The sequence below is a fragment of the Danio aesculapii genome, chromosome 20 (assembly GCF_903798145.1).
Source record: "Danio aesculapii chromosome 20, fDanAes4.1, whole genome shotgun sequence".
Classification (NCBI taxonomy): Eukaryota; Metazoa; Chordata; class Actinopteri; order Cypriniformes; family Danionidae; genus Danio; species Danio aesculapii.
The window spans coordinates 20173134-20187876 of NC_079454.1; the positions used below are offsets into that span (position 1 = coordinate 20173134).

General features: G+C 35.7%; 1 protein-coding gene across 1 annotated transcript in view; it reads right to left on the reverse strand.

Annotated features, from left to right (window-relative positions):
- The window catches only part of pinx1 (PIN2 (TERF1) interacting telomerase inhibitor 1), a 49663-nt gene extending 36610 nt beyond the window's left edge, over positions 1 to 13053 (reverse strand). The window contains exons 1-5 of the mRNA XM_056445573.1: positions 12947 to 13053; positions 12447 to 12556; positions 11609 to 11701; positions 11444 to 11525; positions 11092 to 11175 (exon numbers count right to left, since the gene is read on the reverse strand). Of these exons, the coding sequence (XP_056301548.1) occupies positions 11092 to 11175; positions 11444 to 11525; positions 11609 to 11701; positions 12447 to 12556; positions 12947 to 12965 (388 nt within the window). The 5' untranslated portion in view covers positions 12966 to 13053. The remainder of the gene's footprint in view (positions 1 to 11091; positions 11176 to 11443; positions 11526 to 11608; positions 11702 to 12446; positions 12557 to 12946) is intronic.
- Positions 13054 to 14743: the final 1690 nt, after the last annotated feature.

The window sequence follows — 14743 nt, forward strand, 5'->3', positions numbered from 1 at the left end:
CTTTTGGAAAAAAGATCTATCAACTGACAAAGGGTTAGTTTTGGGTGTAACTGAAAGTGCCAAAGAAAAAGTTAGGGTTAACCCAATCAAAAATGAACATTCTGTATCATGCACTGATTTGGTTCTTAAATATGGATTATATTATGAAAGCATGCAAATGTACCATACAACCGGATTATATTATTTATATATTTGACCGCCGATTTTTGCAACACATGCATTACATGTACCAGACATTTCATTTTAGGAAGCAAGTGAATCTCAAGAAGCAGATCAGTTTAATCTACGATTCATGAGTCAGTGAGCTGAACTGAAGAACCAGAATCCTGCAGAACTCACAGGTTGTAATAAACTACTAAATCAGCATGTTAAACAGAATAACTGGATTGCTTAAATCAAGGAGCTGAACTCCAAAATGTTCCAATTCATGAAAAAGAGTTAAAATTGAGAAATAAATTTGTCTGATTCAAGTTGATTAAGTGTATCAGCGAAATGAACAACCAGATCAGTCTGATTCATAATGAATTACTCAGGGGCCATTTACACATGATTTTCAGCTCAAAATTGGAAACTTTTGAATGGTTTCCCGATGTCATTTTTGGGACAGGAAACAAATATTTTTTGAAAGTCCTTACTTTTTGATGTCATGCGCACACATTGTTGTTTTTAGATGAGTGTAGATTACAAGCACAAACAACAATGTAGAGTAGTAACCTGGTAGCGCTCATCAGCAAAGTGTGAATTTACTTTATATTACAAGCAGAAGCGAAGACGCACATTAAACGCACAATAAATAAAACAGACACGAGCGCAGAGCCATTTGACAGCAGGTCACAGTTTTTACCCTACTATTATACAGGGTGGGCCATTTATATGGATACACCTTAATAAAATGGGACTGGTTGGTGATATTAACGCCCTAGTTGTGGCACATTAGTATATGTGGGAGGGCAAACTTTTCAAGATGGGTGGTGACCATGGTGGCCATTTTGAAGTCGCCATCTTGCATCCAACTTTTGTTTTTTCAATAGAAAGAGGGTCATGTGACATCAAACCTATTGGGAATTTCACAAGAAAACAATTGTGTGCTTGGGTTTTAACGTAGCTTTATTCTTTCATGAGCCCCCTCACATATACTAATGTGCCACAAACAGGACATTGATATCACAAACCATTCCCATTCCCAACAAAGTGTTAACAATATAAATGGCCTACCCTGTAGAATGGGGTGCCTCGCCTCCTTCAAAGTCAAGTTTTTACATTTTATTTCCTTTATATAACCCCAGATCACAACAGAAATCATTTAAGGTTCTTTCTTAGAAAACAGGTCTATACTTTGTTCTTATCTTAAACACAATAACCTCAAGCTATTTATCTCATCTCTCTGCATTTCACTCAAATAAGCACATTCCCACCAGTGGGGAGATCATTTTTCGTTAAATATGTTGCATCAATCAGATGGAAATTAATGGCGCTTTGCATCAATAAAGTGAATTGTGTCTTGTGACATTAAATCGCAACACACATTGAGCCAAAGTCTGTTTGAGGGTGTAATCACACTAGGTTATCCGAACCGTTCCCAGGCACGTTTGACCCCCATTTCATGGTTCTTTGACAAGTGTGAGTGCTCCGAATCAGGACCAGGTGCATTTCAGGGCTTACTCACACTATGCTATCTGAACCGTGCCCAGGCCCGTTTCCCAGATTGTTTGAGAAGTGCGAGTGCTTTATATCGGGCTTGCAAGTACACCCTCAGTTGGCTGTCCCTGGCCAGGTTAAAAAAGGTGTGAAAAAGTGCAGTTCTGTTGGGCTTTGGCATGGTACACTTGTAGTGTGAGTGCAAAACATGCATGTGCACGAAACTGAAGACGCAACGTCATTTAAGGGACAGTTTCATATGGATTTATTAATCATTCTTACTTTTCAATGAACGTGAACTGTCATTAAAGATACAAACCGCCTGCTGCACAACAGCTGCCACCTTCAGCAAATCTCCTAATACATGCAGTACAATGACTTTCATGAAGATTTATGAGTGTCAAAAGTGGTGGATCTGTTCAGCAAAATAATTGACTGTGTGTCACTGTATATCAAACGACATAAAATAATAAAAAAACAATATAATTAAAGCCATCTTAATTGTACGGAGCGAGAGCGCTTCTCTTCTGTTAAACAGAACATTTGCATCATCTCTGACATAAGCGTGCTTGGGCATGGCAGGCAAAAAAATGCAATGCGAGTGCAGGACAAGGGGGTAGGTAAGAGGACGAGGGGAACAATTGCACCTGGGCACGGTTCAAGACAACTATGTCCAATGTGAGTACACCCTGAATTATAAATATAATTTATTGCTCTAAATCTCCCAATAATTTGTCTTTAGAGACAAATGTGTGACAGATATTGCTGGAAATTAAGAAAAAAAATGGCAAAATCTGAAATTTTATGTAGCAATATAAAATACATCAGCCCTTTTGGTTACATTATTGTTGTGTAAACCAGAGCCAGTGAAATGAAAATAGCTGCATGTGAAATGTACTTTAAGTATTTAATTACTACAAAATTTATTGGGAGAAATTAAATAAGTAGAAACATCTGATCCAAAACATTAGTCAAAAAAATAAATAAAAAAGTACACCAATGATGTATTTATTTCCTGCATAACCAAATTAGGCATTTTAACACAGCTGTAGAAGATTTTCAATTGCACAGATTCCCCTTTAATGTCTTTTGTTGTCCTTTGTACAGCTCATGGCAACATTTACTACCATTGTGCTGACTATATACACTGAAAAAAGTGTTGCATGCAAAACTGTTGCAAACAATTTATTTGTGTTGAATTTAAACAAACAAATTAAATTTAATAATGTTCAACTTAATTTGTTTGTTTAAATTCAGCCTAAATAAATAATTTACAACCACTTAACGTAAATTTTTTTTTGTAAATCCAAGGAATCATCTTTAAATATTTTTTTTCAGTATAGAGGCAAAGAAAAAAAAATCTTTAAAACCCTTTTAAAATGCCTGAAAGTCGTAAAGGAGTGTCAGTATAGTCTAGCGGTGCACATGAGGTTATGAAATCCTGTTGGCAGCAAGGTCACTGCTGCGATGGCAACAACTGACAGAACTCTGGCCAAACCAGATTAGCAATCACAGGGGCTTTTTCAGATCGACTTGCTAATCTGACAAGCGAAATGCTAATTGACTGCCTCATAAGACACCTGGTTAAGTTCGGTTGCAATTAAACCAACACGGAAAAAGGATTTTCTGGAACATGAAGTGAAGGTGACAAAAAAAGAACAGAGGGGGTGTTCTTTTAACTGCCTGAGCAGGAAATAGCAATGAAATGCGCTGATATGATTCTCAGGCGAAATGAGGTCAATTATTAATGAAGGGGTCCAAAACTGTTCGTTTCATCTGTATAACAGCTTGACCCACTCAGATGATGAAGTGCTTGCAGTTCAACTCGCATCAAGAAATACTGGATCAGTTGATAAATGGGCAGCCAATTAAATCTGGGTTACTGGTTTACGCTGCTTGTGTCTGAGATGGGCGCTGGAGACGCTGGTGCCTTTCTCCTGTTCTGAAAGCCATCAATCTTTGAAACAAGTAACCTTGCGGCTACCTCTGTCCTGTCTAGAGCGGTTCTCAGTCTGCTTCTTTTACAAAAGCATCAGAACAAAACATCTTAAAAATGAGACTGAGACAAATACATGGAGCTGCACCATCACTACACTCCCCACATTATTTTATAGGCAATAATAAAAAACAGATGACTCTTCTTTAAAGCTGCTAATATTATGGCCAAAGTTTCGGACCTTTTAAAAATTGTATTATTGATATTTAAGTAATAAAATAAACGCATAGAAAGTGTGTATATTATATTATGTTCATTTGTTTGTAAAAATATTCATACAAAACATTAAGACCTGGAGAAATGTTATTTATTGGTTTTCCTTTTTTATGGATCTTGTTTTGTTCTGGAAATAACTTACTACATTTAGCATGGGGCCTTAAAACCATCCAAAGTAATTACATTTACTTTGAATTTTACAAATTTCCCATGGTTCCCACATAAAGAATGATTTCTTAAGGGCCATGTGGACCATAAAGACTGGAGTAATGATGTTACAAATCCAGCATTGCGACAAATGAATAAAAATAAGTAAAATATAGAGAGATACATTATAAATGTAAATAATTTTACATAATTCCTTTGAATCATACTTTTGAACTTGGCAAGCAAAATAATTTTAGTTAAATTAGCAATTTAAACATCTAAGCCTACATCTTTTCATGACTGTACACAATTGTGTATAACCAAGTTGAATAATCTCAGTCTAACGGAAGTATTTACATTTGCCATGAGCAGCACACTTTGAAACATTAGATATAACTAGTTTATCTCTGCTAAATCCATTAAAGGCCTTAACCTGGCAACGGCTTTGGTGGGGCGTACTCAGGAAACGTACAAAGGGTGAGGCCTGCTATGGGTTACAAAGCAACCAATATCAGCAAAAGGTGATCCAATCAACAAAAGCCTCCACAGGGGATCTTGCCGAAACCAAGCTCAATGATACAGCAAGCCAACTGACATGACAACAAACTACAAATCCATTAACAACCAGTGTCACGGTTGCCGTTTTAAAGACGGTTAGACATATTAGTTCCACTTTCAAAGCAGCAGAAACCTCAAACAGACTGTTACAGATCAAATTACGGAGAGAACAAAGTCTTTATTTTTCGTAATATAGATTATAATCAATGAGGATTTCAGCAGAATTAGTTCACACTTAGCAGGTCTGGTTTAAATCAAATGAACCGGTACAGTTCACTCCAGTAAGTGTGAACACTGACATCTAAAAAAAAACAAAAAAACAAAGACCATTGGAAACTCATGTGAAGTCACCTTTAAAGCAAAACAAGGCACAATGTCACAATAGGCAACTTTACAAGGACAACACCAAAGCATACCTGTTCTTTCTCATCAGTCACAGTGTTGTCATTTATAGCTAAATATGGTGGCTGGTAATATATTTCTTTGCAGCAGATCTTCATTTGTATGTGACAGAGGAAATCCTGAAGTGGTTTTTGGTCCAGACCAAAAGAGCTAAACTACAAGCGTGAACATACCTTAAATCAGGAGTGCTCAATGCTGTTGCAGGAGATCAACCTTCCTGCAGAGTTCAGCTCCAACCCTTATCAAACACAACTAAACCAACTAAGCAGGATCTGAAGGGGTCTTGCCAATTAAACACAGGTGTGTTTGATCAAAGCTGAACTCTGGGGACAGGTAAATCTCAATTGAGAAACCCTGCCCTAAATAATAAAAGTATATTAAATGTGTGTGTGTGTGTGTGTGTGTGTGTGCGTGTGTGTGCGTGTGTGTGCGTGTGTGTGCGTGTGTGTGTGTGTGGTGCATGTGAGGTGAATTTAAAACAATATTTCTAACCATGCATATGATGCTTGAACTTCTTTCAGTTTACTTTGTTTGCCAACAATGTTGTTTTGCAGTTTGTGAAACAAAAATAAAAACAAATTGAAGACACCAAAAATTAAAGAGAACTATGGTGTACTTGTGTGAGTATTCATTTAGCGCACATCATATGTCAAGCACTTGTTTGCATCATAGACTGTAAAAGATATTGACGTAGTATTAGGCTTGGGCAGTATTACGGTAATATGGTATACAGCGGGATCTAAAAATAGGGAAGGTGTCAGTTTCAATACCGTTATAAAAAAACAATGCACTTATATAGGAGACAAGTATTAAATAATAAATATGATTTATTTAATGCCTAAAAATGCGTATGCGTGATTGTCATCATGAGGTGAGGTAAGATGGCGAGTCGCGCACCAAGTGACCTGGTCTCGAAAGAGAACACAACCTCTGGAGTTTGGCAGTATTTCGAGTTTCGAACGAACGAGGAGGGAGACGTGGTAAATCCAAACTAGAGGTCTGCATTCCAGCTGCTGTACAACGGGACCCGACCAGATTTCTTGCAGTGCGGGAATAAATTTCCAAATAAAGCGCTGGAGCGGTAACTCTGGTGTAATTTGAATGGGAGCGGGCGCTTTAAATCTTAAATAAAACAAATACATTTATAGATATGACAAGTATATAAGAATTTCATATACTAAATGGAGGCAACCTGAACAGTTTGCAGCATGCCATCTAATCTGATAAATGTAAAAAATAATTCCAAAAGGCAACTGACTGTGTAAAGCCACATAAAACAACAAAAATATGATGTATATGCCGAGTTAAGCGGCTAATCAGCCGGAATCAGCTGAGATGAAGAGACAGCGAGCAGTGAGACCTAGCTGTCACTCAAGTGGCCCTGCCCCTAATATTGCAGACTCAATATAACTTAAAAATTAAACGGATGCTTTTTAAAAAGCACCCCTCTCACAGTTGTCATGAAGGGTAATATTAGCTGTAAACCCCTTTTTTTCTGCTGTAAAGTTGGCCATTTTAACATTGGGGTCAACAGAAATGTGCTCTATTATGGAGCCAGGACTAGCGGAATTTAGATGAATTTCAGTTACTTCCATATTAGCTTCATGACTGAGAGCGGGAGGTTGCCAGTTGGTTTGCACATACTACTGACAAGCACCACCACACTCATACAAAACCCAGAAGAATATAAATAACGTACCCAGTCATGTAATCACTGCAATGAAATATATGTCTTGTTTTGCAATAATCAAAGTCTTTACTTGCTTTTCGGCGGAACAAACAACCGTAATGTTAACATCTATTCGCACAGCAGTGGTGAATGTTTGTTGATGCGACAACCCTTGCGACAAAACTAGATGTTTATTATTGTGGAGCACTTTTCCCCTACAAATAATAATGTAGACTGTGCGTCCAACGCTTTTGTATACTTTCATCTGTTATTTCGTGATGTCTAGAAAATATCAGCATGGGGAAAAAAAACTACAGTAATTTATAATAAACATGTTTTTTGAAACACGTAGTAAAGTAGTAAACTCTTTACAGAATACTGTAGCATAATAAACTGATAAACTGATAAATACTGTAACTCTAGTGTAAACTGTGATGCATTGTGTAATTATAGAAAAAAAGCCTACTGAATAATTTGCTTTTACAACAGTAGTGTCGTAACAGCAACAATACAATTACTACAACAGTTTAATTCAAGTAATTATCTATATTATTTACTATAGTATTTTTTCATGTAACACAGCTTATACAGCATTTACTGCCTCGATGACAGACTAATATATTGTAGTTCAGTAGAAAACTCAGCCCTCGCAATGATATAAGGATCATGCCCAACATATGTGGTTATTTTCTTATTACATCTCCTTTGAAATAGGGTATAAATTGAGTTTTTTTACTTCCTGCCCTCCATCAGAATTTTGCGCGCCACCAGTACCACGTGATTGAAAACAACCCATTTATATGGGATACCCTGATACTGACATTCACAGACAGACAGACAGACACTGTATCTGGAAGCTACTGATAAACAGGCAAATAAATGTAAATCTTAAAGTAATTTTTTTTCTAAGCCTAATTACAAAACCAAATACAACTATTTTATTTTGCAACCTTAACAGCAGAAAACTTCAAGGAAAAGTCTCAAACCCTTCACCAAATGGCCAAGTATGCATGTCTTCCAAGTCATACAGGTTTGAAATTACATGGAAAGACCACGACAATAGATTCTTCCTTTTTGGTTCAACTACACCAAAGTGTTTAGTTTTTTAAACAATAGAATGTCAATCATACCTAGAATAGGAAAAACCCTTGATACTAATGAGTTTGAGTGATGCTTTTTCACCCTAGGATTACACAAACGGTGACTCCTGGAGGCAGAGGGCAGCACATAACCAATCAGAGTTGAGCTGAGGTCATGGACACCAGGTTAATGAGACGTCCCAATTACAACAAGGGGGTCGTGATGGGATCGAGTGTGTGAGATGTCCAGCTCGTCTCCAGAGACACAAGATCCACTGAGAATACGCTCTTCCTTCTTGTCGTTAAACAAAGGCTTTAAAAACACAGACAACAACAACATTGTTTGGCATGTGCTGTTATCTGTGGGACTCATCAGGTGCTGATTGAGGCCATTTTGAGAAGTAAGTGCACTGGACTGTGCTCCTCGCAGGAAACAGGAAGTCAAGCTTAGGAGCGGTTTGCTACGGTGTCCTCTCAGGTGATAAGAGACGGCAAGTTTTTCCCAACATTCCTGGCATTTTTTTTTAATAAACATCCATCATGGAAAATGAGACAGTGCCTAAAAATACCACCCTTTAAAGTGTCAAACCATCATAAGGCCAAATGAATTTCCCACTCATAGAGACCACCAACATGTTTTTTCCATGCTGGGAAGGATGCGAGCCATTGCGCAGAGGTCAAATGTACGTGACAAAACATTTAAGCGCCTGATCAAACTCGGGTTACTTGTTTGTCTACATGATGAGCTTCTTGACTGGCTGTTCTCGGGGCGGCACAGCTTTCTGGTTAAGTTGACCGCACAGTTTGATGTACTGCAGCAGTGACCCGTGAGCTTTTACTTCAGCAGCCAAAGCATACAAAGTTCAGCTACTGAACACAGGAAGTGATGGATGGGGGGGCTTTATTTATAAAGGAAATTTGTAAAAAATAAAACAGAAAAAAAAAATTGCTTGGCTGCATGAATGTTTTTCAAATTAACACGTCATTAGGTTATTTTAGAAAAGAAAAAGAACCGTTCGCCAGCGGACTTAAATAGAAAAACCTGACTAGGTGTAAAGCAACTGGAATGATCTCTTTGTGAAAAGGTCAGTCACCGAAAATAAAACTGTTGATTATGAAAAGTATTTATTGAACAGCAATGCTCCTCAAGTGAGCTCTAAGATCATTTAAAATCATTTACACACAAAACTAAAAATAACAACTGACACTTAAAAATAGAAAAAGAATCCCTATTTAATATTAAATTATAATTATAGTATTGAAATACATGAATATATGCAAGCCTAAATAAAGTGTGTAAAGTGTGTACCTGGGTTGTTGCTAGATCAGATATGGTTGCAGCCGGAAATTAACGAAAATGGTTTATATTATTTATTAAATTTCCCATTAATTGTATTTTACAAATGTCTGGCCATACCCTAACCACCCTAAACCCAATCGTTGCAGTAATGTAAAAACAGATCTGGAGTCTTCTCTATTAGTATAGCTGTTTAACTATAGGAATTATTTAAATTACTTATTAAATTTTCCATTAATTGTGTTATATTAATGTCTGGCCCTGACGTCACAGTAAAACAGATCTGGAGTCTTCTCTATTAGTATAGTTGATTAACCATGAGAATTATTTTTATTATTTATTGAATTTACCATTAATTGTATTTTATTAACGTCTACGCCTACCCTAAACCCAACCATCACAGTAACGTAAAAACAGTAGTTGTACTGAGTATGTTATCTATTAAATTACCCAATAAATTATATTCATTAATGTCTACCCCTACCACAATCCTAAACCCAACCGTCACAGCATTGTAAAATTATTAAATTATTGTTATACAGTGTCATAAAATAAATACTGCTATTTTGATGTGCATATCGCACTTCCGGCCGGCCACATATCCTATCTAGACTTTACCGTATACCTGGAAAAGCAATGTTCATTTTAAAACATGAAAATCTGTTAAGTTATTTTAGAGGAGTCTGGATTAGGGCTGCATGATTCTGGTTAAAATGTGAATCACAATTTTTTTTTTTTGCCTAAAATCAAGATCACGATTCTTTCTCAAGACTCTTTAGATGTAAAATAAAGGTTAATATGAGTAGGCTATTATTACTGTTCATTCTCAATCATGTCGCCACCTTGGAATTATAAGGTTCTAGCTGCGTTCTGAATGATTTTGAGATTTTGAGCTTCAAAGTTTTTGCAATTCATATAGCAAACAGTATGTGTGCAACATTTGTTTTTCTGTTTTTTTTTTAAGTCTTAAAATGTAAACAATAAGTCATCATTTAATAAGAATATGTCAATAACTCAATTTTGACAAAAATGTCAGATTGAACCTTATAATTATAAAGTGATGCTATGGTAAAACAACAATAATATTAGGCCTATGTGTGGGTCTACTGTTGGTTAAAATGCTAAATTTTGTACAGTCATTATGGTGGACTTGAACAGGCTTTCAATCTGTCCTGTTTGTTAATTCACAGTAAAATGACGACATCAGAATATAACTATTCATAATTATAAAGTTGAATTATTATGTTTAAGACATGTGCTTGTCGTTTGTCATTGACAACATTATTAGACCATTTGTTTTCACTGGTAAAATCAGACATGTTGTCATTATCAGATTTCGTCTTGCATTATACAAGCTTGATTAGCTATACTGACACTGTAAAACATTTATTTTCATGCACAACACTTTGTGTGAGCTATGAAAGAAAAAACATATCAAATGCTTGTTGTAATCATAACTGTAAAAAGCGATATGATTATTTAAATGATGTGCGGCCAGTTTCACTTTTACTTCCTAGTGCGCCTCATGACTGCCGTCACTGTGACAAAAAACGCACACACACACACACATGCAAATCACTCTGCTCTCAAACGATCGCTCTGTGCAACAAACTGAACGTTATTTACAACTTTATTACTTGTTATTCACAGCCTATGCAGGTTCTCTTCACTATAAAGTAGCCGTCCCAGGCGTGCTGCGTGCACGCACGCGCACTGTAGCTTATGGTCAGCTTACGTGTGATTTCGTGGCCGCAAAAACATCATTACATGAAATGACATTTCTGGTTGAATTATACCTTATAAATACAGTATGTGACACTTTTAACGCCATTTGAAGATGTCCATGTTCCAGTGAAGACTTGTGCGACTGCCTTTATGCTTCTCTCCTGACCTTGAAAATATAATTAGCTGAATTGTACAAAAGCTGAATTAAGATCGTGTGTAGGGTTGAATCGAGATCGTGATATTTTTTCAAATAATCGTGCAGCCCTAGTCTGGATTGCATGAAAAAATGTTGTCAGTCACCATGGCGAAAAACAAATATATAATTCTGTTGCCTAATTGTGCTAAGAGACACCAAACGGCTCACCTTTAGTGAATTTCATATAATGGACCCTCTTCTTGGATGTCTTGGACTTCTCTTCCAAACTGAATCCTTTGTCCTGCGCAGGACCTGAAAGCATAAGAGAAATGAATTACAATAAAAAAGTAAATAAATAAATAAAATAAAAAAACATTTTATAACCTTTTTACATAATATGTTGTACAACTAAACTACCAAGAGGCATAGAACTTGACAATGACAACAAAACATAGCTCATGTCAGTTAAACATCTCAATAGCACCACCTAGCGAACATTCAAAAGAATTAAATAATTTTCAGAGACAAAAAAAGTAAATGAACTCAAATGGTGCTTCTTTTGTTTATAAATTCAGCTTACTCTCTGTGTTGTTCTGTCCATGGCAGTTGTTAAGGTCAGCAAGGAGTTGATTAAAATCATCCTGGTGGGCAATCCAGTTGTCCTAATGACACAAAAAAGCAACAAGACTGAATAGATGTGAAAAATAAAGCAAAACACTGAAGCTGAATATGATAGGTTCCTCACCTCGTGGTTGACTGCGGTGCCCAGACCCAGGCTGTTGTTCTTGACTTTAACCTTAATGTGTTCTGTAGACCCTTGTTCAGTCTTGCCAAGACCCTACCGAAGAAACAAAACAGTTCAGGTAAACCACATAAACACATGCTAAAACTACTATAATTGCAGCTTCCACACAAGCAAAACATCAAAAAAGTACAGTTCAATGACTATAAAACTGACTATTAAAAAAAAAAAGATTAAACTGACGTTAATTTCATTACATTTTGAAATGTCAAATATGAAGAAACAAACCGCAAAAACTAAAAAATCTGCATAAATCCAACTGAATGAAATGAAACATGATTTTCAAATTTAATCAAATTAAAATTACAAATGTAATTAAATTTATATTACATTAAATATCATATTATACTTTTAATTTCTTAAACCACATTTACCGGAACTTTCTTGTGTTTCCTGGTATTGCTACTGTGCATTTTTGTATTACAGATTTTCAAAAATGTTGTTTAAATGTGCCATTGAAGTGTTGTTAAATTAACTGTATACTTATCAACATAAAATTCTTTTTTTAAAAAAGGATCTGGCTTTTTTTTTTTTTTTTTTTACATAAAAAGACAGAATCTTAACCAGTATTCAACAAAACATAATCTTAAGTGTAATTAATAACATCTGAAGTGCATGTCAAATATCAACAAATTTAACTGCCTGTGAGACAATTTGACAGCTGTCATGACGAGTGACAGATCTGTCATCTGGCTGACAACTTTAACTATTGTTTAGTCTTGTTGTAACACGATTTTGGACTTAAGACTTCATTATATAACATAATTTTTCAGCCCATTACCTTTCCTTTGGACCAGCCCATGCGTTCCAGCATCTTCTGTCCAAACTTGGACTCATCGTTGCTCCATGCGCTGTTTCTGGGGTCCACAGACCACTTCTGTTTACGACGAGCTGATTTCATATAAAAAATAATGACAAATGTGTTACACACGCTGCATATACTCTGCACATAAACTACTGCTTTAACGAGACGTTTCGCTTCATGTTATGTTTGCACTAAAACATATCATATTAGTAATGTCACAAAAGTTTTTTTTACTCTGAGGAATAATATTAACAAAGTATTTGACAACTCCTTCTGATATTAAAGAGCCACGGTGGCAAGCCTGCTAGCATACATGCTAATCAAGTTGCTAAAAACGTGGAGAATGCAAGAAAAACTTTAAAAAGCTATATTCATCCGCATCAAGCACACATTCTGCCTTTAACGTTACAAAAATGAACACTAACTTCTTCAAACGTTATAACTGCACCGAAATATACTCCAAATGATAAACTCACGTTCGGCAAGCATGGACATCTTAGAGAAGGGTCCTTGAACACATGGGGAAACAGACAGGTTGTCCTATTTGTGCCTGCTTGGAATGAACATGCACTTCTTGTGTGTCGTTTCACTCATTCATTCATTTTCTTTTCGGCTTAGTCCCTTTATTAATATGAGGTCGCCACAGCGGAATGAACCACCAACTTATCCAGCATATGTTTTACGCAGCGGATGACCTTCCAGCTGCAACCCATCGCTGGGAAACATCCATACACACTCATTCAAACATACACCACGGATATTTTAGCTTACCTTAACCCGGAGGAACCCCACGCGAACACGGGGAGAACATGCAAACTCCACACAGAAATGCCAACAGACCCAGCTCGAACCATGCTACATTCTTGCTGTGAGGCGATTGTGCTACCCACTGCGCCACCGTGCTGCCCTGTATGTCGTTTCAAACACTGTAATTTGTGTACATATATTAAAACAAACAAACATGAGTTTTGATATGTGTGTATATATATATATATATATATATATATATATATATATATATATATATATATATATATATATATATATATATATATATATATATATATGTGTGCGTATTTATATATATATATATATATATATATATATATATATATATATATGTGGTGTGTGTGTGTGTGTGTGTGTGTGTGTGTGTGTGTGTGTGTGTGTGTGTATATATATATATGTATGTATGTATATATATGTATATGTATATGTATATATATATGTGTGTGTGTGTGTGTGTGTGTGTGTGTGTATATATATGTGTATATATATATATGTGTATATATATATATATATATATATATATATAGATGTATGTGTTTGTATATACATATTGAATGCACATGTACGCAAATGTGTTGGTTTGTTGAATTTCTTATTTAAACTTATTTAAAGGTTTTTTTTGTTGTTGTTGTTGTTGATTATACAATAACAAAACTTGAGCAATTTTGTTTTAATGATTGTATATGGGAAGTACCAAGAAAAATGGTTTAATGATAAACCTAACATTTATTTGTTGAATTGATTGTAAGTATTACCAAAATCCTAAAATAAAGTTAGGGATGTGCAATTTTGGAATCCTAATCTTGTGTGCTTTTTTTAATTAATTTTTTTTTTTTCTATGCTTTTGTTCTGCAATAAAAATTTAAAAAGTATTCCCTGCAGGGCCAAATGGGCTAAGATGGAACTCGAGCTCCTCCTGGCTGCACATCGTCTGCAAGTGACCTGACTGGGGATTGGAGTTGGGTGGGGTTGGGTGTTGGTTAGGGGTAGGTGCAGGTGTTAAAACGACATAGTTGGAGCTCTAGATAATGGGTTACAATTTTTATAAATGTATGCATGAACAAAAGAAATAATGAAGGTAGCAGGGGAAAATTAATACAACATTGATAGTTAAAAATAAATTGACTGTTTAATCAAGACATTTATTTGTCCAGTTATTACATTTATTTGTTTGCATTTTTTATGCAGGTTTGGCCCTAAATAGTAAAGTGAGATGGTAAAGTTTAATAAATACTGAGATATGTTATCCTCTGTATTAAAGGCAAATATTTTAAATTGAAAAATAAAGACTAAATAAATCTTACTCATACAGTGGGCTGCATCTTGTATGAAACTGTGAAAAGTTTAAAAAGATTAGACAGTGTGGGTGGTAATTTAATACCTTTTATTTAACCAGGAATTCTCATCCAGTATTTCCAGTACTGCTACAACATTTTGACAGACGTGTGTGTGTGTGTGTGTGTGTAAAAACATGAGGTGTGTCC